A 26656-nucleotide genomic window follows, 5' to 3' on the forward strand; every position below is an offset into this window, starting at 1 on the left:
CKATGACCAATGAAACGATCAGGAACAAGGTCTTGTTTACAACTCAGCAGTTATTTGTCATTAAAAATGATTCATCAAATGGTGAGAAGACGGCGTAGTGAGTCATTACTAGTTTCATAAATACAATTTATTATTTAATAAGCTTCTTCTCTGTGCTCTTTTAGCACATTTTGAAACCACAGCAAAGGATTTAAATAAGAATGTATAATTTGTTTCTTTTAGTCAATCAAACTTCATCTGGGCCCCGGAAAGTTACTTAACATCTAATACGTCAACATTTGTTTGGGTGTGTGTGCGTTGTTATTTTTGATTTGCTGTTGTGAGATAAAATGCAAAATAAGCAGCAACTTGTCTTTTTTTCTTGGGAGGGGGGTGGGGGAGGGGGGGTCAGCGGAGTGGAAAGAGTGTGGCTTTAGCTCACCATCTAGTGGTACATATCAGAGTTATTTGCACCCACGTTGCTGCTCCACATAGACACCTGTTGCATTTTCTCCATCAACCCCCCCCCCCATCCCCATTATTATCCCTCCCTCAACCAGTGATCTGAGAATAACCACTAAACTCTCCTAGTGAAGTTTTGGAGCCACATCCCTTCGCGTCGTAATCCGCACACCAAGTGACTCATAACACGGGCAGCCGGTTTGCGCGAAGATGGTCGGGATTATTTCCTCGCCTCACGTCTTGTCTCCACGCGTGTTTACGCTCATGTGTGCCACACGGCTCTGGCTCCCAGCCACCCGGCGGTATTTATAGCCATACAGCGGCGACCAGCAGCACTCAAGGAGAAACCTTCCTCTGAGCATCAAACTTGTACGGATTGAGTGACAGATAGACAGTAGGAGGGAGGGGGCATGGATTTAGGATCCAGCTCAGGATGAAGGAGCGCACCGCGCCTCAAGGTAAGCCGATCAGATCCATTGATCAGTGTATAGATTCACTGATATATATATTTGAATGTTTCCCTATTTGTCGCAGGTAGTGCTTCAATCCTCCAGTGTGCATTTTAGCAATCTATTTCCATACTTCTGAGTGCTGCTTTGTCTCTCCCTCCTCCACTCTCCTGCGCGTCAAACACTTAACTCCACAGGAATAAAGAAGCGGCAGCCTAATTAACAATACCCGTTAACTGGCTAGTTAATGCATTTCCAAGGCGGTTGTCGACGTGCGGCTGACGTGAACAAATTGGAGGAAGGGGGCGCCTGTTGTTTTAATGGGCACTAATTGAAGGAGATCACAGCCTGGGAGCTGAAATTTGAATAAATAAATAAAAATAAACAAGAACTCCTCCACAAAGGTGTTTCAAATTTAACAGATAATAAAAAAAAAATAAAGAAATCTTACAACCATGTAAAAACTGAGTGGTTTTACTCTTTGACTAAGTCTGTCAGATGTGAGGGATCCACCCTTCCTCTTGTATAGTTGATAGCCTGTTGATATAAGCAGCCTTGACCTTTAATTGCCCCTCATCCGCTCCACAGCAGACTGATAAAACCACCTACAGCACCATCTTTTGTGCTACCGCCAAAGACAGCCCACTGCCGAGCCGCACAAAGGTGCCATCTGACTGCCCTTCTAAATGTGTGCGCTGACCTTGCAGCCTCTGCCAGCTTTCATAGAGGCGCTTCTCCGGTGTTGGAGGGCAGAGCTCAGCTCAGGCTGTGTCCAGTTCATGTCTGAGGAGCCCCTGCTGCTGATGATGAGTGAGTCATCGAGCGCTTTTCTGCTCCGGCTCCTCCACACTCAGTCATCTTCCTTTCAGCTTCCAGCGGCCTTGTTCCGTCTGGCTCCTGACCGACCGGCTCCGTGCAAACTTGCTGTTTTTCAGCCTTTTGACACTCCATCTGACCCCCTCGCAATTTCTCCGTCTCAGTAGGAAATAAACTTTGCAGGCAGCAGAAAGAAAGAGGAAAAAAAAATTCTGTTTTTCTTTTTTTTCTTTTTGTGTATTTTATGGCTAAAAAATACAAAACTCAAACCCAACTGTCAGCTGTTGATCCCAGGGCAAGCAACTCCTGTTTTCTGAGAATGACAAGAACTATGAAGATTCATGAACTCCGTTTTKGTCGAATGTGTTTAAGCAATAGAAAACTTGCTCAGGGTGCAACAAACTACGTTTTGTTTGAAAGCAATATTGTCTTTCTGAGCAAAGAGTCACACATCTTGCCAGTCATTTCAGCAAGTGTAGTTGTAATTTTATATAAATATATTGTACATAATGTAAACTATTATAGGCATCTATTTGTTTTCTTTTTAACAATTTCAATGGCTGTGGCTTACAGTTGAGAGTCTCAGAAAATTAGAATACTACATTGGACAAATCAAAAATGGATGTTTTGAGAGCACATAAATCAGGCTACTGAAAAGTATGTACATTTCTATGTACTTTATTCTCCTCTTGCGTGAATTACTGCATCAACACAGTTTTTATTGGTGTACAAAATTTAATATAAGATCAGCATATTATTGACTTTAGAGAAAAAAAAAATCTTCTAGGTTTACAAAAACATATTCCAGTTGTTGATCAGTCTTATGGTAAACCAAATCACAATATAATCCCTACAGTGCTACCTGTAATAATCCTCCTCCCTTTATCTCATCTTTAAAGAGCCAGTCCTTGAATGAGGACAGAGCGGACCTTAAAGAGACAGAAGTAAAAACAAAGCATCTGCAGTGTTTAAAGAGTGGAGTCAGCATCACTTTGTAGCCAGAAATGTTTATTTTTTTAACTTTAAAGCATTAATGTAATGCGCACCCAAAAGGTTATGGTTTTATCATGAGCTGCCCGACAAAAAACTAAACAAAAAAAAAGGTAATTTTTAAAAACTTTTTCATTAAATACTATAAATCTAAAATCTCCCTCCATCTTTACTCTATAAGCCCACCAGCCAAAAACATTCACTTTGAATAATTTTATCTGCTTGACAAAAATCAAGACATGTGCTTTGATGCGTAAATGGGAATAATGTAAATGCTTTATTTTCAGTTGGATTCAGCTGCAAACAAAGGAATTGTTGTATGTTGCGATTAGAAGAGTCAGAATCAGTCAAACCGGGAGTCTGCAAGTCAGACCTAAAAGATAAAACCCTAATCTCTAACTAGAATGTGTTAGAAACCACATAGCGTTACATAAAAAATATTCTGAATGAATCACCCAGTCTGATATTCAGACTATTCTTATCTGCCTAAAGGAGGAAAAAAAAGTAAAAACTCTACAGCAATATCAGCAGGAAAATAAGTCTCAACAGCTAAATGAAGAAGTTGGCATGTGCACAACAACAGTACATCGTTATAGTGTCTAACACATCCAAGTCACATTAGATAATTAGAGCTAAATACAGTGGAGTAGAAGCTACTCATCCATCAATCATTAGCTGCTATTTGAGAACAATTACAGCATTTCCACTCAATAAAATAATATGGATCTCTGAACTCAAAAGAAAAAACAAAAATCTACACAGAATGTTCATGAATCTGTTTGAAAAGTTAATTAAAAACACAGATAACAGGTTGTGGTGTGGACCAAAAGACAAAAGTTGTGATTCTCTGAGCTTCACTTGGACCTCAATTTATTGCAGTCTCTTTACAGGTTGCTGAAACATTTGAGTCTGGACCAAAATTGAAAGAGTCCCCCTCCCCACCCCCCCACCCCTCTGGCTTGTCAGTGTTTCTCTAATTAGTACTGCCATCTCACACTCGTCATCTTCTGCTTCTCTTTTCTTCCCATTTGTAGAATTATGGTGAATCTGCCAAACTCCTGATCCCTGCAGATATGCTCACCAGTTCCGACCAGTCCCTCTCCCTTTCCTTCACACCAACTCTCCGCTCTCCATCGCACCGTGGACACAGTCACGTCCAGTCCTCCCTGTCTCTGCCGGAGCCTGAGGACTGGAGGAGGCCCATCCCGTCTGCTCGTCCTGGCCTGGCTCAGGGGGCTCGCTCCTGCTCCCTGCAGGTCCCCTACGGCGGCCCTGAGAACATCGGCTTGCCCCCTCGTGCAGCCAGTTTCGACGTGCCCTACAATCAGGATGACGGCTCATCCGATCAGGGCTCGGGGTCCCTCAGCCCTCACGCCGCACTGCGGCGGCGCGGGGGTCTTGTGGAGCAGAAGGACATCATTATGGCCCACCAGGCTCACAAAATACAGAGCACACCACAAGCCCGCAGGAAGGAGTGGGAGTAAGTATAAAAGAGCTTCCAATTCAAAGGATTCCTTTTAAACTGTGCATGTAAAGATGATAAATCTGCAAGGAGTACGATGAAAGCCTCAGCGAAAGAAAAACAAAATCACAAGGATAATACAAGGTTTTTCGTATTAACCTGTAAATTACAGCCTTGTGGAGACGGATTTGGTCAAAAACGTGATCTGAGACTTGTCAACAAAAAGCTTCTTTATGGCAGCCCAGTTCCATGTTTCTAAAAAGACCTAAATGTGAGCAGGCATGAATAATAAAAGGACTGCTGAGCTGGAAATACAATGTAAGCCAGTACTGACAGTAATAATTACATCTGCAACTCCTGCTGCGGCGTGTCTGTCTGTCATCAAAATAGTTAGAAGATGTGACACGCCACAGCCTCAGCAGATACTTAATACACCAAGACATTTTCATGTTTACTAAAACCGGGGCGATTAATTGGTTATTTTATGACTAAATTACTCAGACAGCAATTTTAAATATGCTTTTATCTAATAGTTTTGGGTCTACGAGTATCTTTTTTTTTCTGCTGCAGCACAAAATAGTAAGAGAAAAGTGAAGCATGTCGAGTGTTGGTAGAGAACAAAACTGGATGCAATCAACTAGACAGAAGCTCAAATTTAAATGAATAATAATATTGCTTCTTGTGCCTGAAGAAAAGTCATTTTCCTACAAAACTATATTTATTTAATCAGCCAGCTTTCTTCTTTGCTTCTAGTAATAATAACATTCACATGACAATTAAGATTATGAATTTTTAATATTATAATTAATGAAAATACTCTTAGGAAAACTAGTGATTCAGTTGATTCCACTGTGTGTGGAATGAAGTTCATTATTACATATGAACTTTATGTAAATAATTGTTACACAAAAGGCATGAAATTGTTTAAATTGTCTTGTTACGATCCGGCGATTGCTGGGAAAGTTTAAATATCTTGCTAGACTGTAAATTCTGTGGTTTTAATGAAATGAAAGTGAAATAGTACACGAGTGTTGGATTGTGGTGCACAGAATTACAATTAAACTTAGAGCTTAACAATAATAATAATAATAATAATAATAATAATAATAATAATAATAATAATAATAATAATAATAATAATAATAATAATAATAATAATAATAATACATAACATACATTTTAACTTAATTTTATCTAATGTAGTTATCTGTACGTATATGAGATGCAGCTAGCAGGTTTTTGTTTTAGGTTCAGTGCACTTTTTGAATGTATCTTAAACTTATTATTTGCAATGAGGCCACACTCATGGCGCAAATTTGCAGACACGTTTATTTAACTGGTACATCCAAGATTTTACGTTCCTCCCGGGACGATCTCATACTCACACCGCACTTTTAACTGTCTTTTGTAGATGTGCTCAAATTAACCGATGCATTCACAAACCACTATGCTTTTAATGTTTTTTTGTTCAGAAACACCCACAAAATATTTATCCTGGAGCTTTAAGACATCTCAACATATTATTTAAGACCATGCAAATAGTCAACCATTTTATTTTATTTTGTTGCAGCTTTTCATTTCACACCCTTCTTAGCGCCATCTTGATATCGGAGTGACTTGTATTTATTCAGACTTTTGAAAGCATTTTTACACTTGGCATTTTGTCACATTTCAACCACTAATTTCAACATAGTTTATTGCGATTGTGTGAAATTGAGATAGACCAACACAAGGTTGTCTATATTTGTGAATTTATAGATAATGAATGTGTTTTGCTCAGAAAGTTTTGCAAGTATAATTCTTAAATGTGAGATGTGCATTGGCAGTCAGCTTCCCTGACCCGACCCAGGACTTTGAAGAACACTGCTGTTGTTACATCTGCAGGTCTTTTGGGGCATGCCTCTGCCAGCTTTACACATATAGACTGATATTTGCCCATTTTTCTTCGGAAAATAGCACAAACTCAGTCAAATTGGATGAAGAACGTTTTTGCACACGTTTCTTTGAAGGTCTTGCCACAGATTCCTTACTGGATTTAGATTAGACTTAATACATGGATTTACTGTGGTCTAAACCAGTCTGTGTATTTTTGGTTGTATGTTAAGAGGCATTGGCCTTTTGGAAGCTGATTCTAACATTTTGGTCTCTTATGTCTGAAGCACATTCTTCCTAATATTGTATATTCCCCTTAATATGATTTAAAATCTACAAATGTGTCTTGTTTTAGCCTCCTTTTTGGACCACGCATCCTTTTAATTTTTTAGTATTTATACTACTTTGTGTTGGTTTTTCACATAAAATCCAAATGAAAGAGTCTAAGGGGAGTTAATACTTTTGTCAGGCACTGTACATTCACAAATAGGTTAGATCTGATCATCTGCAATCTTGTGACTTTGCAATAAATGCACCAGTTGTCTTAAGTTTTCTCATTTTAACCACAATCCATCCCACATTTTAGAGTTGATTCAGGAATATTTTTCCATGCAATGTGCTTCAACAAGCATTGCATTTGTCATATTTGCTGGCATCATGCTAAAATTCAAGAGACTTTGTCTCTCGTTCTTTAAATAAAACAAGACACCCACTCACACACAATTGGCATATCACAGGGAACTGGCTCCAATTTCATCTGAAAAATAACCAGTAATATGACAGCAACATCCAGATTGTTAACGCTGAACCCTTTTTTACCTTTGAAAATAAATGACTCAAAATTACTATTTTTTTCTTCTTGCTACCTTAAACGCGTTTTTAAACATTTCCCATTCGTATTCCTAAACGTGCAAGTGGCAGCTGCATTTGAAATATTTTCCACATCGTATTTTGAGAAGTAGTGTGTATGTCTGAACTTGCTTCAGTTATTAATATAATTTTTGTTTTGTTGTAAAATCAGTTCTAACCACTTTTTTTTTTTGCTGCGGTTTGTCTGGTCAGATATCTTATAGTGTAATTAATGGTGGAGCTCTTCATGCTTACCTGTGAACCTCTGAACTCTGGAGCGGTTTGATCGTCTACCTCTCACCACTTGAACGTGAAGAGGTGCTGTATCAGTGCAATCTCCAGTCAACCAACATAACAACCCCTTCCTCCCTTCTCCTTCTTCTTCTGCTTTCTATTTACTGAGCTCCTCTCTATTTCCACTTTATTACTGTACACTATTTTTAGGCCTGTGTCCTTCACAAGCTACAACACATATAAAGATAAAATGTGTCAAAATAGACGATTAATGTAATTTTTGGGGGGGAGATCTATAAATGTATTGTGGTTATTTGTCCATTAGGGGATGCTAGGGAATCAAAGTAGAGCTGATGTGTGAGGAAGTAAGCAGTAGAGTTTCTGAATGCTGGTGAGCTTCGCCTCAGAATGTTAAAAGGCTATTAACACTCTTTAATGGGTAATATGACATGTTTGTAGAGCCGACGATTGAATGTGTGAGATTTTTTATTTTTTCTCCCTCTCACAGGCCTTTTAATTGAGATTTCTCCACATTATTCCAACATTCTGACCCAAATTTAGGTGTTACTAAACAAATTTGGACTCTCGTTAAGAAATGTGTGACTGGTTATGTAAATATGCGACATAGACCGGCACGGCTTTGCGCCAATCTGCGGCGATATAAGGAGCCATTATTAGACGAATCAAACTGACATAACTCAGAAGAGAGAGTGTCTGTTGCTAGGGAACAGAGAGAAAAATAAAATGCTAAAACCACTCCAGTCAATGTTGGGTGAAAGCCTGTCTGCAATTATATAAATGCCCTTCAGAGCTCTGGCACAAAGTGCCATTAACGTTTCAGCTCTCGATTCATGTCACCTGCAGCCAAACTTCCTCAGCCTTCCCCTCTCTGCATGCATGATGTTGAAGATGTGACTCTTTGCTGCTTATTTGACCAAAAAATGTAAAACTGTACGCCTATTTCAGCTGTGGGAGCAGACTTAAGCTTTCTCAAAGTTTGGTAAGGCCCCGGCAAATTTATTAAAGCTTTTGTGCTCGCTTAACGGCGCTATTTTTGTACTTCTCTGAGTAGGCTGCAAACAAAAGCCAAACAGTCTTAAAGCAGGCTGCACCTGGTCATCTGCATACTGTTGTTTGGAGCATCAGTGTGGCGATGGTGCTGTGCACAAGTCTGTCAGCTTCCTCCCCGCAAGATGTCCAGTGACCCCGATTGGGAGGTGTGCTCGTGTTTGTGTGTTGGGTGAAGCAGATTTCTGTAGGATGAGGTTGCTCTATTGTGCAACATGGCTTTTGTTGGCAGAAATGAAAAGAAAGAAGCAGGAATTCGAGAGAGCTATGTAGCTATGGAAACAACAGCAAAAGAGAGAGCTGGAGACACGAGCGCGGGGAGAGATATGTGCTTTTGGCAGAGATGGACAAATATTTCTGTAAGGCAAACACGAGATGTTTTTTTTTTTTTTTTTTAATGAGGGCTTACAAAAAATATTCACACCCATATTCTATATTTTGTCACTTTACAGCCATAACATTTACGTGTTATATTGGGATTTTTCTTTGTTTGATAGACCTGCACAAATTATGGCTTAACTGCCACGTGGAAGGGAATTCTTTTTTCATATATATTTTTTAGGAATAGTTCACATTCATACATCCTGTCTCCCTGAGCCACAGAGCCATGTTTCCCTAGTCTTTTCCAGTTTTGCACATGTTGAAACTTCATAACACAGATTAAACACATACAGGTTGGACAGAGGGGCGTCTTTGTGCATCACGTTGTCTGTTGCAGCCTTTAAAATATTTTGTTTTAGGATTTTTCTCCACCTATTATGTCTGCATTGTTCCTGCAGAAGAAAAATGTCTCCTTAGCATGAGCCCGCCACCACCATGTTTTTGCAGTGGAGATGGTGTATTCAAAACAATGTGCTGTGCTGGTTTTCTACTTCACATGTTGCTTTGAATTTTAGTAAAATAGTTCAGTTTTGATCTCTTTAGGCCAGAGAGTCTTCTTTAAGTCTCGTGTCTTTTTTTCAAAAAGTGGCTCTTTCCTGCTGCTGTTTCATAATGGCCAGATTTGCGGAATGCATGACTAATAGCTGTTCTGTCAACATGTTCTTTTGCCTAAGCTATGTATTTCTGCAGCCCAGCCAAAGTTACCGTGAGCTTCCTGGAATATTTTTTGATCAATATCCTCATTGCTCTACTTGTCAAATTAGGTCTTTGATGATATTTTCTTAGGTTTGCTGTTCTCATAAGTGGCTATAAAACTCAGGTTGTTGTGTTGTAACCGGATACAAACTTCTGCACAGCAATATGCCTGACCTGTCTTTTGTTTTCTTTTTGTTGTTTGTTCTCTGATTTTTTAATAAACATGCCAATTAGTCTTTTTTTTTTTTACAGAACTAATGCATTCTAAATTTGTAGATTAACGCTTTTAATAGTGTGAATACATTTGCAAGGGACTGTAAAATTTACCAAGTAGAAATGGTCGTCAATCAGGATTTTATTTGCTTGTGTATTTTAGATCTTGCATGAAGTGACACTTCTTCAACCTGGTTCCGGTACAGTAAAGAGCAGGCAAACAGAAGTCTTTTCTGAAACTTATTCATAGATCTTGTTCAGTCTTTTCTCCTTCCACAATCTCAACTTGTTTGCCAAGTGAGATTTTTGTCACTTTTCCTTTCCCCTTGTTTTCACCGTCCCTTGCTGCCTGTCTGCACTGTAGGACCCATCAATCAGCTGTTAACCTGAAAAATTGAGCTAGGATTTCAAGGTGACTAATGCCGTCATTGATTATCATCATCAAAAGAAAAAAAAACAAAAAAACAAAAAAAACGTCAGCATCAGTTGAATAATCTGTCTGTAGGGGCTGAAGTGGTCATCTTCAGTAAAACGCTGGGGGGAGCAGATGGAGTGAGAGCACCCAGTCGCCTAATGAGGTCTCACTTGTGGCAGGGAGTGAAAAAGACCCTGCTTTCTTCTGCTTCCCCTCAAAAAAAAAAGAAAAAAAAAAGGGAGCGGCCCTAAGATCTATTTCACGTTCTATTTTTACCCCTGACTTTTAATCCAATATTAGCACAATGGCCCAGTTTCCACATGTTGCAACAGTCTGCCACTGTTAATGGAAAGATGACAACACTGTACGTCTGTCAGGCGGCCAAAACTATTCCTATGGAGGAACAAACCTCTCATCTCTCCAGATGCCGCATGTCGTTCTGCGCATTATGTTGTACATATAGTTTGATTTTGATTTCACACATCTTTTCTTTTCCCACAGCACCCACCAGCAGCTTTACATAATTGTGTTTTGAACCCACACAGCCTGCTGTATATAGTCACTTTTTTTGTTTTTTTTGTTTTGGAGGATGTGTTTTTGTTCATCCTCAACAAACTCTAATTGCTATGGTAACTAAATGCACGTCCCTCCTCTGCAGCAGCTTCCATTCAGATGAATTTTGAAATGTCCACGAAGTGCAGCGCTGTGGGAGGGGACAGGCGGTGCTTTATGCGCTCCTGGTTGATAATTTTTTTTCCTCCCCCTCCCCTCCTTTCCAGTGGGTGATCAGTTCAAACGCGAAAGACGCTTCAAGAGATGAGGCAAACTGGCTTATTTTCCAGAAGTTAACCACAGCGGGAAGATGCGTAAAGTTTTGAAAAACGAGTCTCGGAACTCTCCTTCTGATGGGCATGTCGTAGTTTTTGTTTCCCGCGCTTTGCCAATTCACTACCGGCTTGGATGTTGGTAGAAAATTACAACTTAAGTGGATATTTTTCTCTCTCCTTTTTTTTTTTTTTCGTCCTATAAACTGCCCTAGTTAGAGAGGCGCGCGCGTTAAAAGTTATTCAGAGCTGATTGTTGCGCGCGCTGAAACTGTTGATTTCTTTGCTACCTTGATTTGATTCATGGAAGATTTTTTCAGAAAATTGAAGCAGCTGAATGGTATAATAGATTTTTTTTCGCCTCGTGGAGATGGAGTGAGAGGATTGTGCAACTTGTAAAGGAATCTCACAGCTCGAAAAGCTGACAGCGGACTAAAGGTGGAAAATCTTTGCATCGTTCACACTTTTCCTCGTAAGTAAGACTGTCTAAATTGGTTGACTCCTTATTTATTTTTGATTTTATTGCACTGTAGAATGGCTCGGTTCGGAGACGAGTCCGTTCCCGCCACGGTGGACTCCGGAGATGGCGACTTGGAGCGCGGTGGCGACGGGCAGGACGCCGCGTCCGGCGGGCTGACCGCTTCCATGAAGCAAGCCAAAGCGCAGAGGGCCCGGACCATGGCTCTGTACAACCCCGTCCCTCACCGTCAGAACTGCCTCACCGTCAACAGGTCGCTCTTTATATTTGCAGAGGACAACATCATTAGGAAATATGCAAGGCGGATAATAGAGTGGCCATATCCTTACATTAAAAGCATGATTTGTGTTTTAAAATGTTTTTTTGTTTGTTTGTTTTTTTAATAAGTTGTTGCTGCGAGTCGTCAGTTCAGAACCATGGATAGCGAAGTTTTTTTTTCTTTCTTTCTCAAAGACTCTTAGTACTGTTTGCTGAGCTTCTGTCTTCTCCACAATAATGAGTCCGATTTACTGAAAAAAAAAAAAAAAAAAAGAAATCACCTTCATATGTTGCTGTGCAACTTACTCTGCGCTGGTTCTGGCAGGAAACAGAAAGTAAGCATGTGATGATCATTAGAGGCAGCTCTGCTCACTGTGGGGGTGTCATGTAGGCACATCTCTGCTGCCTTAGTGCTCATTGGAATATGAACCTGGCCATGAGTAGGAGTCAGTTCAAATTCAGCAGGCAGCGCTTCACTGGTTCCCTGCTGTAGTGCTGGCAAGCCGTTTCCCTTTCTTCGGAAAGCTTTCCAAGGAATTTGTTGTGTCATTGAACATCATGCGCACAATTCTGCAACAACAAGACGACAAAAGACGCTTGCCGACTTTCTTTTTGTCCTCACGAGTCTGTTAGAGCTCAGTTCCTTGCATCATCAGCTCGGCAGCACCGCTCTGCTGCCATATCTGCCCACCTCTCCTCCTGCCTCACACCCCCTCCAGATCGCCGTGCCAGTCTCCTACAGTTACCTAACCACATGCTCTCTGTGGGCGTGTGGGAGTCGGGAGAGTGGTCAACACTAGCTGGCCGCTGATGTGTGCATCAGCAGAGGCAGAGGTGCAGTGCATGTGTGGGAGAGAAAATGGCCAGTGTAGTAATTTGGCGGCTGTGAAAACAGCACGTGTCAGAGTGTTGACTGGGTGAGACCTGAAACGTCCAAAAATCTGAGAATGTGGGTGCAAAGCAAATCCCTGTGAATATTTACAAGTCAAGTAACACTGGTTGTTGCACACTTCTACCAGAGGATTCAGCGAGTCGCTTACTTATTGTAAATTTATTGGTCCGGGAAAGCCACACTCGCATGTGGAAAAATAGCACTTTGAAAAGTATCCAGATCCCTGGGAAACCAAAAGAGTAATTTGTTTTTATCGGGTTTTTATGTAGCAGACCATCGCATGGTACAATATAATTGTGAAGTGGAAGAACAGGATAAATGGATTTTCAACATTTTCCTATATAGAAATCTGACAAAACATAATGTGAGTTTTCGTTCAGCCCTTTGAGTTGGTGTGTTTTAAAACCCCCTTTGACCACAGTTCTAGCTGTATGTTAGTATTTCAGGTGTGTGGCAAATCGACCTTCCTTTCTTACCAGATTTCCTGTCTCTGCTAAAGAAATACATCTCCACACCATAATGCTGCCACTACCATGTTTCGTAGGAGGGGACATTGCGTTAAGTAGTGTTATTTTCCAACAACACTTTGTGCTCCATGTGTAGGGGGAAAAGTTCAGTTTTGGTCTCATCTGGCCAGAGCAGCCTTTTCACACGTTGCTGTGTCTCTTACCTAGCTTGTGACAAACTTTAGGGTGGTCTCTTTCTGCCGCTGCTTTTATTGTTTCCAGTTTTCTATAAAAAACATTGTTTYCATTTGTTTGGACTACAACATTGTGACTCTAATTTAAAGCAGAATTTGTGATCCATCAAAGTCAATTAATTACTGTCAAGTATGAGAGATGAAACATAATAAATMTTTAGCAAAAGACTAAGGAAGTTTACTGTAATTGATTGCAATAAACCAAGTTAATATGTAATCAATTTCAGAAGAAAAAACTAATTTTCTGGTCATCTGAACATGTTTGGACTCTTGTACAAAACAAGATGTCTGAGATGTTTACTTCAGTCAGTGTTGACAGAGATCATTTGTTATTATTATTTATTCTGGAGGAAAGGGGAGATGTGTTGCACCACCGCCGCATTAATTTGGCTTTTTCTTGTCGAATGTAATAAATTAATCCTTAGAATCTTTAAGGAAAGCAGCACAAAAATATATACTAGAACAAGGAAGAAAAATGCAAAGATCACCTGAGACCAGATGAGAAAGTCAGTAGATGTAATAAAAAAAAACAGCAACCTTTATTATTGTTGTCTCTGTACTTTATTAAAATAGGAATTCTGGTCCATAATAGGTATTTRCTTTTTTATATTTTATAGTGCTACAAGCACAATCTTTAATGTATTTTACTCAAACTTTTCAAGACAAACTGGAGCAAAGTAAAGGATGATTGCAAAGTGGCAGGAAAATTATGATTTATGATTGTTTATGATTGTTTTCAAAATGTTTTTAAATAAAAACAAATCTGTAAAAGGTGGCCTGCATTTAGCCCTCTGTRCTCTGAGGCGAAGGTACACAGCACAAGGCCTAGTGTTGGGCRGATTTAAAACATCAGTTTATAAAGAGAGGCAATAAAAAATATCTGAAACTTTGAACATCTTTCGGAACACGGATAATCAGTAATTACTCATTTGCAGTTTGTCATGAACCAGGTAGGGTTCTCCAAAYACATATGGAGGAAGGCTCTCTCCTCAGAGACCAAACTGAACTGGACTTTCAGGCGTACATCCCAAATGGTAAATGTGGGGAAGGAAAACACTACTGCACGCTGAACATGTCATCCTGACCGTAACAAAATAGTGGTAGAAGTATTATGCTGTCACAAGGCTTTCTTTCAGCAGGAGCAGGAGCACTTCATGGTGAATGGCAAGATAGATGGGGCTAAATTAAGGGCTATCTGGGAAGAAAACCTATTACAAGCTGCAAAAAACTGATAACTTTGGTGGAGGTGTATCTTCCAGCAGGACAGTTGCAGTGGAAAGGTTTGGATCAATAGAAACCAGACCCGGTTATTATTTACCCCAAAATTAACAAAAAAGAAAAGCTTTCAGTTTTAGTTTACTGTTTGTTGCTTTATGTTAGTCTATCAAMTAAAATATAAAAATATGTGGGAAAAAAAGTTGAAAGAGTATGAATAATTTTATGTTAATTTAGAAAAATGGAAATGTGGTTAGTAGACAAAGGGGCCAAAACCTTCTGAATATATGAAAACAGGTGGTAGTTATCAAGACCGAGGATGAGATTAATGATGGATCAACTGAGTGAGAAGTATGAGAAGTATTTGCATCGTTATCTATTTCCATCTACTTTCTGATCCCGACATTGTCAATGTGAGTCGTTACGTGTCTCGGAGGACCCCATCTAAGCTCTCCTCCTTGAGTCAGTGACCCCATTTCGCTCTTAGCAGGAAAATTAATAATGAGCAGCACATCCCTCTCGGGAACTCTGGTGAACTGAATGTCACAAATGTTGGGGCTTAAATAGTTTATGCCACTTAACACATGTACATGTGTCACTCTCCAGAGGCCAGTGAAATCTCAGTTCTTTAGTAGTTCTGTATTATCTGGCGTCTTAAAAGAATTTGCTCAAAATTTGTCTTACGGCTTTGGAAGGTTTGGGAGCGGCAAGTGCTCTTTCTGTGCGTTAAAAGGGAAACGTATGTAACGACATGCTAATTAGGAGTGCAGTTATAAAGGGCATGTTTGTTTATCCTTTGCTGTCAGAAAAAAAATAATCAAAGCCTACCAGATGGAATTGAAAACTACTCAAAAAATCTTGCAGACTCTTTGAGCTACAATTACCAATTACATCAGTGTAGATTTACTGTAAGATGAAATGAGGAAACATAATGCCAGACATATTTCTGAGTGTTACCTCAGTGACACATTGGTGGATCGGTGCAGTGTTTTTCATGATTTCGGCTTTAAACAGAAAATGAATGCTGTTCCTGTCTCTGTTCAGACATTAACCCTGTATGCATTTTAGGTGTTTCAATTAAAACCTTAGTCTCTTTGCCAGAAGACACACAATCTTTAAAGACTTGTGATGCAGCGACAGTAGACTGAGTAAATAAAAGCTTCAGCCTGCTGTCATGTCAGCTACTGGAAGAGAAAGAAACCCTAGTTGTTTGCTGTACTTTGTGCAGTTACACCGTCGGGCCAAGGTGACTTCACAGCGCACTTGTTCCCTCCCTAACCTGCTCTTCTTTCTCTTCATAAAAAGCACTTTAAAAAGCATGTTGCCATGGATACTTGCAGTCTGTAACAGATTGCCTTCAATACAAGGAAAAATGTACCATGGTGGTACTTCATCCATCACACAGTTTTTTTTTCTCTATTTCCACTAAATAATATGTTTTGAATACATTTAGTGAGCACTGCTAACTTGACTGTTTTTTTCTCTGTTTTTCATGTTCAGTTTTTTTCTGTCTTTGTCCTTGGGATAAAAGAACTTTCCTTAACCTCTTGACCTTTACGCCTTTCGAATACATGATCCTGGCTACCATCACTGCTAACTGTGTTGTCCTGGCCTTGGAGCAGCACCTCCCTGGAGAAGACAAGACCCCCATGGCAAAGAGGCTGGTGAGGAAGAAATCTGGTTTAACAATGGTTTCCTGGAATCAGAGGGCGTTAAAAACAACTGTGTGGCTGTTGCAGGTTGTTTTGATCTATAATCTGCAGATATGAATGAAGATGTGTCGCGTTCAAAAGCTGTGTTTTAGTTCATAAAATAACATAGATTAATTAATTAGAGCTTAAGGACATTTTTGTGGTTTTATTGAAAAAAGTCCAAAGTTAAAATTGGTAAACTATGCTTTGTTTGTTGTTTTATCAGGTAAGGAATAACAAAATTGCAAAAACGTGTTTCTATTGCAGTTTTGTGAAATACACAAATTTTGAACCAGATGAAAATCCTCCTCACCCTAGTGCGAAAACTTTATAAAAAAACGTGAGTTTTGTTGTATTTCCATTAAGCAGTTATTTCTCAGAATTCTAATTTGCGCAATTAAAGGTCAATGGAAACRCAGCTAATGACCCAAAACATACCAGTAAAACCACCAAGTCAATTTTACATAATATTCTCCCTTAAAGCATTTTAGACTACAACAGAAATATTTAACAAAAATTACATTAGGCAAAAGTCAAAAATATTCATCAAGCAGTTCAAGTAAATTCCATTGAACAGTCATTTTTACATAACCAGTCATACCTACTTTTTCAAAACATTTTTGGTTCCAATAGCAAAAGTCTTTATGTTTACTATTGAGTTACGACTTTCTTCATGACCATGACATATTAGACTTAGAAACAGTTTAAAAAGCAGYGTATGTCATAGTTATGGATGAAAATGTATTCTAATCAAACTATAAATAACTTTTAATAAATATTGAATAGGTGTAGTTGAGCTGTGTGTTGATGAGTTAACAATTTTCCTTTTCATTCCTGATGGATTTGAAGGGAATTAAAGGACATCCCATAATTATTTCTGCCAACACACAAAGTGAAACTTTATACTATTAGCATAATTCTTGTCTGAGTCTAAACAAAACTTTTTAATAAATAACTTTTTATGTTTGTGAGAGACAGCTCAAATTTCTGTCATCTCTTGCATTGATGGGTTTTTTGGAAATACTCATTTGGATTCTAATTGGGTCTAAAAGGGATTTTCCTTCTCYAAATCAGCCTTCTTTTTTTGTTAAAACCTAACAATGTAAGCTAAGTGTGAAAGTGAAAAAAAAAAATACAAAATTACTACTCACAGGCCATGTGGTCTCATAGTCCAAAATCACTTACTCAACTTTTCAGCATTCAGTTGTAGCTGGTTAAAAATGCACAAATTTGTCATGTGTTTCAAAAGAAAGCACATTAAAAGTGTTTATATTGCAGAAAAAGAAATGAAACTGGCCATATTGAATAGGTGTAGTTGASCTGTGTGTTGATGAGTTAACAATTTTCCTTTTCATTCCTGATGGATTTAAAGGGAATTAAAGGACATCCCATAATTATTTCTGCCAACACACAGAGTGAAACTTTATACTATTAGCATAATTCTTGTCTGAGTCTAAACAAAGACAGTTTGTATGATTACATAGTACATTTCATCAACATGCCACACTTTATTATGTAACTATAGTTTTTCTCTGAAGACCCTTCTGACATCTGTACCGACTTTACTCCCACAGGAGAAGACAGAACCTTACTTTATTGGGATATTCTGCTTCGAGGCCGGGATCAAGCTGGTTGCGCTTGGTTTTGTTTTCCATAAAGGGTCCTACCTGAGGAATGGGTGGAATGTCATGGACTTTATAGTCGTTCTCAGTGGGTGAGTTACATCAACCATTTTAACCAAAATTGTGGTGAGCAATATTTCTTTTGGTATTCACATGAATGCCAAAAGGGACTAGAGAGGATGTTTTAAGAAAATAAATAAACTTCTTGAGGAATCTCTGAACATGATGGTGCAACGAATGATTTTACGTAAAATCACGGAAGTTATGGGCAAACATAAGCGTCATGGAGAAGCAGAGCGTCTTCAGTCAGAAGTTTCTTCAAATTTGCCGTAATACAGACTGCTACAGGAGATCCTTTCTGCCCACAGCCACACTATGTGAAGAATCTTCGAATAAAATGTGTTATAGCAACATTTAATTTCCTTACAGATCAATAAAGTATTTTTTAATTGAATTAAGCCAGGATGAACAATTAGATAGGAAAGAAAAAATAGAGAGTGGCTCATTCCTGTCACTGCTTTAAGAATAACACCATCATCGATCCATACTCCAAAAGAGCAGCCATTAGTAGACTTTTCTAACATTTTTTGAACGTTAGTCATCATAAGTGGAGTTTTTTGTGATGGATGGGCATTTAGGATTTATATTAATTTCAAATAAATGCCATAAGGAAAAAAATAAGATTCCAGAAAGACAAGAAACCTAAATTGTGCCTCATGCAGTGAGCTCTGCATGGCACAGGACAACATTGTTACACCTAGAAAGGGGTTTTAGTAAAGTAGTGTAATGTCAGCAGGGGACAAACATGCTTTTGATTTTCCAGAGATTTTTAAGTTTAGGTTTTCTTTTTCCAATAAATGTCAAGGATATCTTTTGGGATGTAAGCTTTTTAATTAACACATTACATCAATGTTAATATTTGGTTTGTTTTAAGAACAAACATTAGAGCAGTGCTTCTAAAGCATAGGCTTCTAGATGTCTGCTCAAAGTCTGCTCAAACACAGCTGATTCAGATGGTTGCATTGCCTCCTCAGCATGCTGTCAAGCACCCAGATGCTTGTTAATCACCCGTTCATTTAAGGCAGGTGTGTGGCAGCAGGGAAACTCCTTAAGCATTCAGGACTGTGTGTCCTTAAGATCAGGACTGAGAACTGCTGCTTTAGAGTAATCAGTCTCTGTGTTAGATACATATGTAGGAATTCTGCTGAGATAGGTCTTACAAAGGTTTTCTGGTGAACTAAGATGTAACTCAGTTAAGAAATAAAACGACCTCAAGGGGTGTTTTTTTTTTCACTTTCTCGAGGCAATAATTGGCTAAGAGGCATTGCTTTCTTGGTTCTGATCTCTTTTTCTCAGTGAATTGAAAATTCTGAATTAAACTTTCAGTCAATTTGATAAACCATCACTCCAGTATTTTAGTGAAAGGACCGGATTCATTTTTTTATTTTTATTTTTAGATTGCTTGCTCTTTTCTTTCTCACTGTTGTAACTGTAGGATGTTGCTTTTAATCAAACTTCATCTTTCACACGATTCAGCCCAGTTCCTGTCTGTGATTCGGTCCAACCCAACAAGAAAATTTCACAATTTTAGTTGGTTAAAATACCCCAAGTGGCATGCATGAAACTATGACTGTGTTTTCAAAAGAACATTTACTAAAAATGCCGGTGGGCATGAGTTATGGTAAAAATAAGATTGTAAAAAGGAGTGGAATGATGAATAAAATCAACCCATATTCAAACCTACTTTATTTCTGTAAGATGTAGCATGTGTCTTTGCAGGACTGAATGACTTGATGGAAAATTATACTTCAGAGTTTAGATTCCCTATGAAGGAACTTTTAATGTGAGAAAGGCTCCTTCCTATAATGTGCATATGGATGATACTCAGGGATTACAGATTTAATTTAAAACCACCTGAGCATGTGGCATGTAACCTTTCACTTGGTTAATAAATTAGTTAACAAGTGAGAGAAATATAACAAGTGTTGAATATTAAGTGGCTCCCTTTTCTTCCAAGTCGCACCAGCCACTTAGCGAGATTCAACCTTTGGCACACATTACCAATAGTTAATGACAGCTTTCTGTAATCTTTATGTGGAAAACATTTCTGATGTTTTTTCTTATTCTTAAATACTTACAAAAAGCCATGTGCTTGGCTCAGCCTTGTTTTTTCATCCATTTGACATACCTTTAATATCAGGGCATTTAAACTTGAAAATGAATTACAGTTGTRTTGTAGTTATACATACTTTTAAGAAGAACTTAGTCATTATTTGTTTTTCCAGTATGACATGCAGCCAGAGACAAGTCAGGATCATGGCATGGTCCTGCAGGTTGGTGCTTTGAATCTGAATTGAAGCAATTTAAAATATGCACATCTACAAAATGGCTTGAAAACTGATTTTCAAAAAGTGTCAATTTTAGTTTTTAAATGTGCAAAACTGGAAGAAATGGAAATGGCTGCACAGTGGTTTTGTTTTTAGTTTTGCTGACTTACAGCAAAACGGTAAATTAATATATTCGACTATATGTTGCACTGACGACTTCTCTAGGGTGTAACCCACRTAGGCGGTAACCTCGCACCAAGCTCTGCAGTCAGCCAAGTTATTAAGCAGGTATCAAAGATGGATGGATTCAAAATGATGTGCTACTTTGCTTTGACTTAAAACAAGAATTCCTAATATAATACATCTTAACCTATGTCAGGAAGTAGCACTTAAACACAAATTTAATGAAAGTGGGATCTATTATGCGTTTTATTGCATATGTTGGTACTTTTGGAAGTATACTAACTTCAAACTTTTAGAAATGTTTTTAAATTAATACTCAGCAGCTGATTCTTCAATTAATTTAGACAGAATTCATTTTTTTTTTCAGTTTACCAGGCTGTGGCAGGTGAAGCAGAGGATTAATTTCAGACACTGATTGTCAAAWTGTGTTGGAGCGTTCATGCGTGCTCTGCCGCTGGTGTTGACATTTATCAATATTTTTCACATGTGTGCTCATTCTGCAGCTGAGCGACCTCTAATGSGGACATGCCACCTCTCATGTCTCAGATATTCTTGTGAGCTATTGACCTCGCTGCTGTGCGTTCTTGTAGATTTATTTGTTCGTCATACTCGCTACATACATCTGCGAGAAAACATGACACATAGGTGCAGAAAGAAGTGTGTTTACACGGCACTGTCAGGCTCTGGAGTCAGAGGTAGGTGGGTGGATAAGTGGATTGGCGGTTGTGTCTAAAACTCGCTCTGATTTGCCCCCAGCACCTCTGCGAATTCAATGTGAAAGAGGCGCCAGAGACGACTCTGAAAGGCGTAGAAAGAGCAGATGGATGAGGAAGAAGGGGCATGGAATTGAAGAGGTAGAAAATGGAAAATGGGAAGACAAACATGATGAGAGTGTTAATTTGTTCCATGTAGGACTGGCCATAGTGAATTAATTGGGCTATGCTGCTCATTGTGCAGTATTCAAACATGCAGGGAGGATTGCTGTTGGCATCTTGACATCTCATTTCAATCTGACACCCACACCTTTCTTTTTCTGCGTGTTTCTTATTTCTCTTTCCTTCGTTTTTCCCTTTCACTCTCTGTCTCTTACATAAAAAGGACACCGGCAGCACGTTTGTTGACCAGTGAATGCTGAACAGCTGGGTGGGTGAGAGATTTTCACAGCATTTTACATGACTGGTGTCTTCAGGGCCTTCAGGGAAAAATATTGAGCTTATTTGGTACTTTCTAAATTTCTCGTTAGGCATCTGTCAAAGTTTGCAGCAAGTAGCTCAAGAAAGTCCAAGTCAGGTTTACAGTAAATTTGCTGCATATGTAGGCCACACAGCTAAATCTGATCCACCTTTAAGAATTACAAACAAAATATGTTGGGGGCAGGCAAAGAACTGAATTTCTTAACAGTATGGCATACTAAGCTGTTCTTTATCCTGCTGATTCGTGCCAGGAGGCTTCACAGGAATGACATTATTTGCTAAAATATTTAMATTTTTTTCTTGATACTTTTAAAAATTGATACATGTTTGTCTGTTTTAGCTAAATTATATTTGAAACACATTTGTTTGACACAGCTGGAGATGAACTAGTGTAATTTTCCCCTATATTTCAGACACAAGGGTAGATTTTCAGTTGATTAATGGGACGTGGCTTGAGATTTTTACAGCTTCACTTAAAAAAAAAAAATCAAATTTATAATTTGTTAATAATCAAATCTTTAAAATGGTAAATTTAAWGTTTGATTAGTAGCATTTTGTGAAACTGGTCAGCTTTTGGAATAATTTGCAGAATCAGTCTTGGCTTTTGGCAGTTTCCTTCCAKGTTGTGTTTCTGTTTACTCCTCATGGTACTATTGTTTCGTTGTTTCAGCAGGAGTACATGGTTGTTCAGCTTTTATGTTTCAGCACTTTCAATCTCTCGAGAATCATCTAGTATACAGTCACTAGCAGGATGATCACAGCCTGCTAGTTTCCCACGGAGGAAACTGTTCTTCCTTCCTTCAGGCTTGTAAAAATTGAGTGTTTCTGAAAATAGAAACCTGACTTGGATTATCACTTTAAGGCCAATAGAGCGAGTTGTGTAACAGTTTGATGGAGTTTAAGGAAACTTTTGCTGGCAGAGGCTGGTACGTTATGTCAAAGATTTAAGCAGTGCTTTTCAATAACTATCATAAGGTTTGAGCATACAGGAGTAGAGATTTTAATCATTCCTCTTTGGGCAATTTAGAGAGATTTTCTAGAGTCTTGAGTACTCTCTTTTATTCTACTCTTCYCTTTACACCAAGTTTTCTATAAGATTAAGATTTGGTCCTACAGAGTACCCCTTTTTTTATTTAACGTTACCTTGTATTTCAAAGAGTTTAGGATGACAAGACTGATTCTCCTCCTGGCCCTAGTGATGCGGGTTCTGTACTGTTGAGAAGAAGAAAGAGCTGAGCCAAAAGGTGAAGCTCTCATTTTATCGATTGAGCTACTTTCCTACTCTCTTCAATGGTCATGAGTTTTGGATACTCACCGAATGAACGAGATTGTGGATATGAGCAGCCAAGATGGGTTTTCTCCACAGGGAGCTCTGCCTTAACATGGTGAGAAACTCAGTCATCCAGGAGGGACTCACAGTAGAGCCGTTGGTCCTTCATGCAAATGGTTTTGGGCCTTAGGATTACCAACTCATAGTCTACACCTGTGACATAGCAGAAAGACAAAACAGTAAAGCACTGTTTGTCATAGATCTAACACCTACAACAACAATAAAACTTTGGATGAACGTTTATGCAGACTTTGTCCAAAACAAATATAACTGAGAGAATTAATTATTTGTCATTWTCAATGTCTACCTCAGCCTGTATCCAGTAATAGCCATGACAGTTAACTCTGTGAGATGAGGAAAAACCTTCGAAAGATCAACTTAATATCTCGAGTTGAAGTTATGCTCCTTGCTTGTAACTGAAATCATGTCACTTACAGTAATAAAATGCACAAACTCGTCAGTATGCTCTCTGCAGCTCTCAAATTTTCTTCCTTGTTATCGTTCCAGTTGTGGCTGGAATTGGCAACAGACGACCTGATTTCCTGCCACCGATCTGACACAATTTTTTTTTTTTTTTTTGAGGGGGGGAAGCACATATACTGCTTCCCTCTACTCACTCACTGTCTTAAACGCGCACACGCACGCACGCACGCACACACGCACACACACACGCATGCATACTCGTACTTCAGTAGCCCAGTACAAGTAAGTCAGACTTAAAAGAAAACACACATGCGTCGTAGAGGCCAGCTGGGAGTAAAATCGAGGCCACTGGGCCAGTGCTGGCGGCATTCATTCCGCTTCATATTAATAAATTGCTAGAAGCAAATCTGTTGGGACAAAGAGCTCAATTAAAACCCTTAATCTGACTGAAGAGTGTGTAGCAAAAAAATGACCGCAGCTGTGACAACTTACCCACAATCCAATTTATATCAGTGGGATTGTTAAGATGGTCGATTATACCCTGCGGCTAACAGACTGGCACAGGTGGATTTGATGCTTTGATTAGCAGTGAAATGGCCCCCTCATGACTCATGTGTGTTTGTGTTTGTGYGTGTGTGTATGGTGCTCCGAGGTTGCAGTTAGCGATTGTTRCCAGTGAACTCACCGCCCTCCCGTTGGTGGATTCATTTTGGTAACTCCCTCATCAGATCTAATAATATTGATCCCAGCTGTACGTACACATTCCTGTGTGAGTCTGTGTGTGTTAGCCATCTATTATGCTGTGTGAAGGATATCAGATTGTAGAGTGTGATACTCTGTTAAAATTGTTGCTCTTTAGACAGGATGAATAATAAAACTGGGTGGGAGTTGGGAGTGATTCATGGGCCATCTGGTGCAAAGAGCGACACACAGGACTGAGACAGCTACATGCATGAGTGACTTAACTAATTGGAAAATTCAAATTCACACTTTCCATGTTCAGTGCATTTACACACATGCCCACAATCCAATTCAATTTAAATATCAGCAGGCGTTACAGAAGTGCAGTTTTGTATTTGGATTTGTTCCAAATAATCTTTTCCTTCTTTTCTAGCATCCACTTGCTTCTTCTGGTGGATTCGTTTCGTAGTTCTGGTTGCTAGTTTCTATAATAAACTGAAGACGTTTTAATCCAGATTATTTTTTTGTCTGTTATACAGTTGACTTAACATTAGACAATACTAAGTACACTACACCACATTTCATAAATGCCAAGCCACATAAAGTCATATTTAATAAATGTAATAGTTTTTTTAATGTTAATTTATTTAAAAAAAACATCTCTAAATGAAACAAAGTATATGGCCTAATYACACACAGACTGATGTTTTCAAGGCTTTATTTTGCCAATTAAGATAATTTTCCACTTACAGCTAATTTACCAGCTAAACACGTCATTTGAAATTCAAATATTGCATCAGACCAATAAAAACATTTTAGTCACATTGAAAGTCACAGCATTCTTCATTTTTCTTTASAGTGGCCTTTAGTCCGAAGCAGGATTTCTGTGGGGAAGCCTTGATATGCTGCTAAAACACACATGTTGGGAAAACTGCTCTGACAACATGTCACCCAAAACAGTTRCAGGTTTTCTTTTATTTCTACAGATATATCTGACTTACTACAATTTCCTCATGTCTTCTCTGTTWGGTGGAATGCTACAGTAACACTAGCGGGTGTGTTCTCTTTTTTGATACGGCTTATTGATCATTCAGCTTGTATCGCATTTTAATGCGCATTTCATGTATTTTAASCTCTTGGAACTCTGCTGACTGTATTTGWTCTCATTGGACGGATGTTGATGCCAGACCAAAACCCMCTTGAAAACTGTTCAAATCCTAGGAGAAGTCTTAGAATCTCTGTTTACAATATTTAAAGGGAAAAATATTTTTAAATCATTGCAGAGTCACAGAAGGCAGGGCATGATGCATGAAGTATGCTCTGGAAATTCTGTTGTTTGGTTTGCAGCAGTTTGGTGGTGATAGATCAGCCTTCTGTGTGTGTGCGTGTTTTTTTTTTTTTTTAAAGATGACCAGTTCCTTTCATTACAGTCCATTCAGATGTACATCAGAGTACAAACTATTCAATTCAATCCTAATTATAGGGAAGAAGGGACAGGAAAGAGAGACAAAAATACATACTAATCCGGAATTACTATGAAAAAAAAAATACACATATCTAATGGCATCAATAGTACTATCAGTGTTCTTGTCCAATAAAGAAAACAGAAAAACAAACAAATACTAATTTTAAGGGTACCTAGATGGAAAGAAATGCGGACAGCATGTATTTGGACATATTTGCATTATTTATGAGTGAAAAACAATCTGCAGGCCAGCAGAAAGCAACAAACAATATCCCTCGCTGGAACAGAATTATTCATTTGCATTCCGTTCTCACAGTGATTCGGTAAAATACTAGTTTGTAAACGCTCTACCATGGCCTAAATATATAGACAATATATTTAACCTATATCAATGGGTTCCAATCAGTTGTTCATGAATGAAGAGGAAAATTAGTATCCTGYGATCCTGTGACACTATACATACACTCAGTAATTATTTATATGACTAACAATGAATAAGTGCCTATTTTTACATGGTCACAATTCAACAAGAGCATATTACTGCTGCTAAMGCATTATTWWTWTTTTTTCYCCCCAAAATAATTCCAATACCCTTACCGTGGAGGTGCATTATGCTGATGTTGATTTATCTGTGCATTAGTGTCTGCAACACTGTGGTGAAACAGTGAGCAACAACATAATGCTGCTGCTGATTACTGTAGTTTTTGGTGGCGTTCTTCGTGTAGGTGGAGGTGTGTGGGAGAGGGCTCGTTCTGTGCATGTAATGAATTCAGTCTCTCCAGAGTCGGTTTGCTTCAATTTCTGCAAAAGTACTTGTTGTTGAGAGCCCGCCAGGAAGAGACGAGCCTCTCTGTGTAATGGTGGATTTGAGGTTGTCACTAAAATTTCCAACTTGACTTTGGTGTAATCTGCTTATTACCAGTTTCATGACTTTACTAATGGCTTTCTCAGACTGGACATATTACAGTTAATATTGCAATTAAATTATTTTTGATTATTTTAAAACAGTCTGTTCTCAAAAAAAAACTTTTCAACTCCGAAGGTGGTCTATCACATTTGACCTTGTTAGATTTTTGTGTTTGTAGCAAAGAARTTAAACAGGTTTGAATAGTTTTTGCAAAGCTCTGCCCTTGCAATTATTGATTCCAGAGAAGATTATATATTCWTGGATAAAATGCACTGATTCACTTTGCTAAAAGCATTTACAAACTTGAACAAACAGCACAGGAATGAACTGGAACACTGTTCATTCCTGTGCTGTAAACCTACCAAATAATCAACCTCAATCTTAACCTCACTTGTCATCTCTCAAAAAAGGAATCATGTCTCTTTTAATTAAACTTATWTCGATGGGTCTTAGTGCTGACTTTAATCTGATAGAAAGTCTGAGGAGGGAATAAAATTAAATGGTGATGACAAAGAAGCCTTCCAACATCCAAGATCAGGTGGTATCACCATACGGTAAAAATAACTAAATCTGGTCAGTCA

General features: G+C 38.6%; 1 protein-coding gene across 6 annotated transcripts in view; it reads left to right on the top strand.

Moving 5' to 3' along the window:
• Positions 1-613: 613 nt before the first annotated feature.
• Positions 614-26656, top strand: part of cacna1eb (calcium channel, voltage-dependent, R type, alpha 1E subunit b) — a 64020-nt gene continuing 37977 nt past the window's right edge. For 3 of the 6 annotated variants that reach the window (XM_008434230.2, XM_017310020.1, XM_008434231.2), the window contains exons 1-5: positions 614-899; positions 3731-4176; positions 11244-11507; positions 15812-15917; positions 17519-17658. In XM_008434230.2, coding sequence (XP_008432452.1) covers positions 3770-4176; positions 11244-11507; positions 15812-15917; positions 17519-17658 — 917 coding nt within the window. In that variant the 5' untranslated portion in view covers positions 614-899; positions 3731-3769. Of the gene's footprint in view, positions 900-3730; positions 4177-10608; positions 11149-11243; positions 11508-15811; positions 15918-17518; positions 17659-26656 lie in introns of those variants that run through there. The other 3 variants (XM_008434232.2, XM_008434233.2, XM_008434234.2) reach the window with 2 other exon arrangements.

The sequence above is a fragment of the Poecilia reticulata genome, linkage group LG17, assembly GCF_000633615.1.
Source record: "Poecilia reticulata strain Guanapo linkage group LG17, Guppy_female_1.0+MT, whole genome shotgun sequence".
NCBI lineage: Eukaryota > Metazoa > Chordata > Actinopteri > Cyprinodontiformes > Poeciliidae > Poecilia > Poecilia reticulata.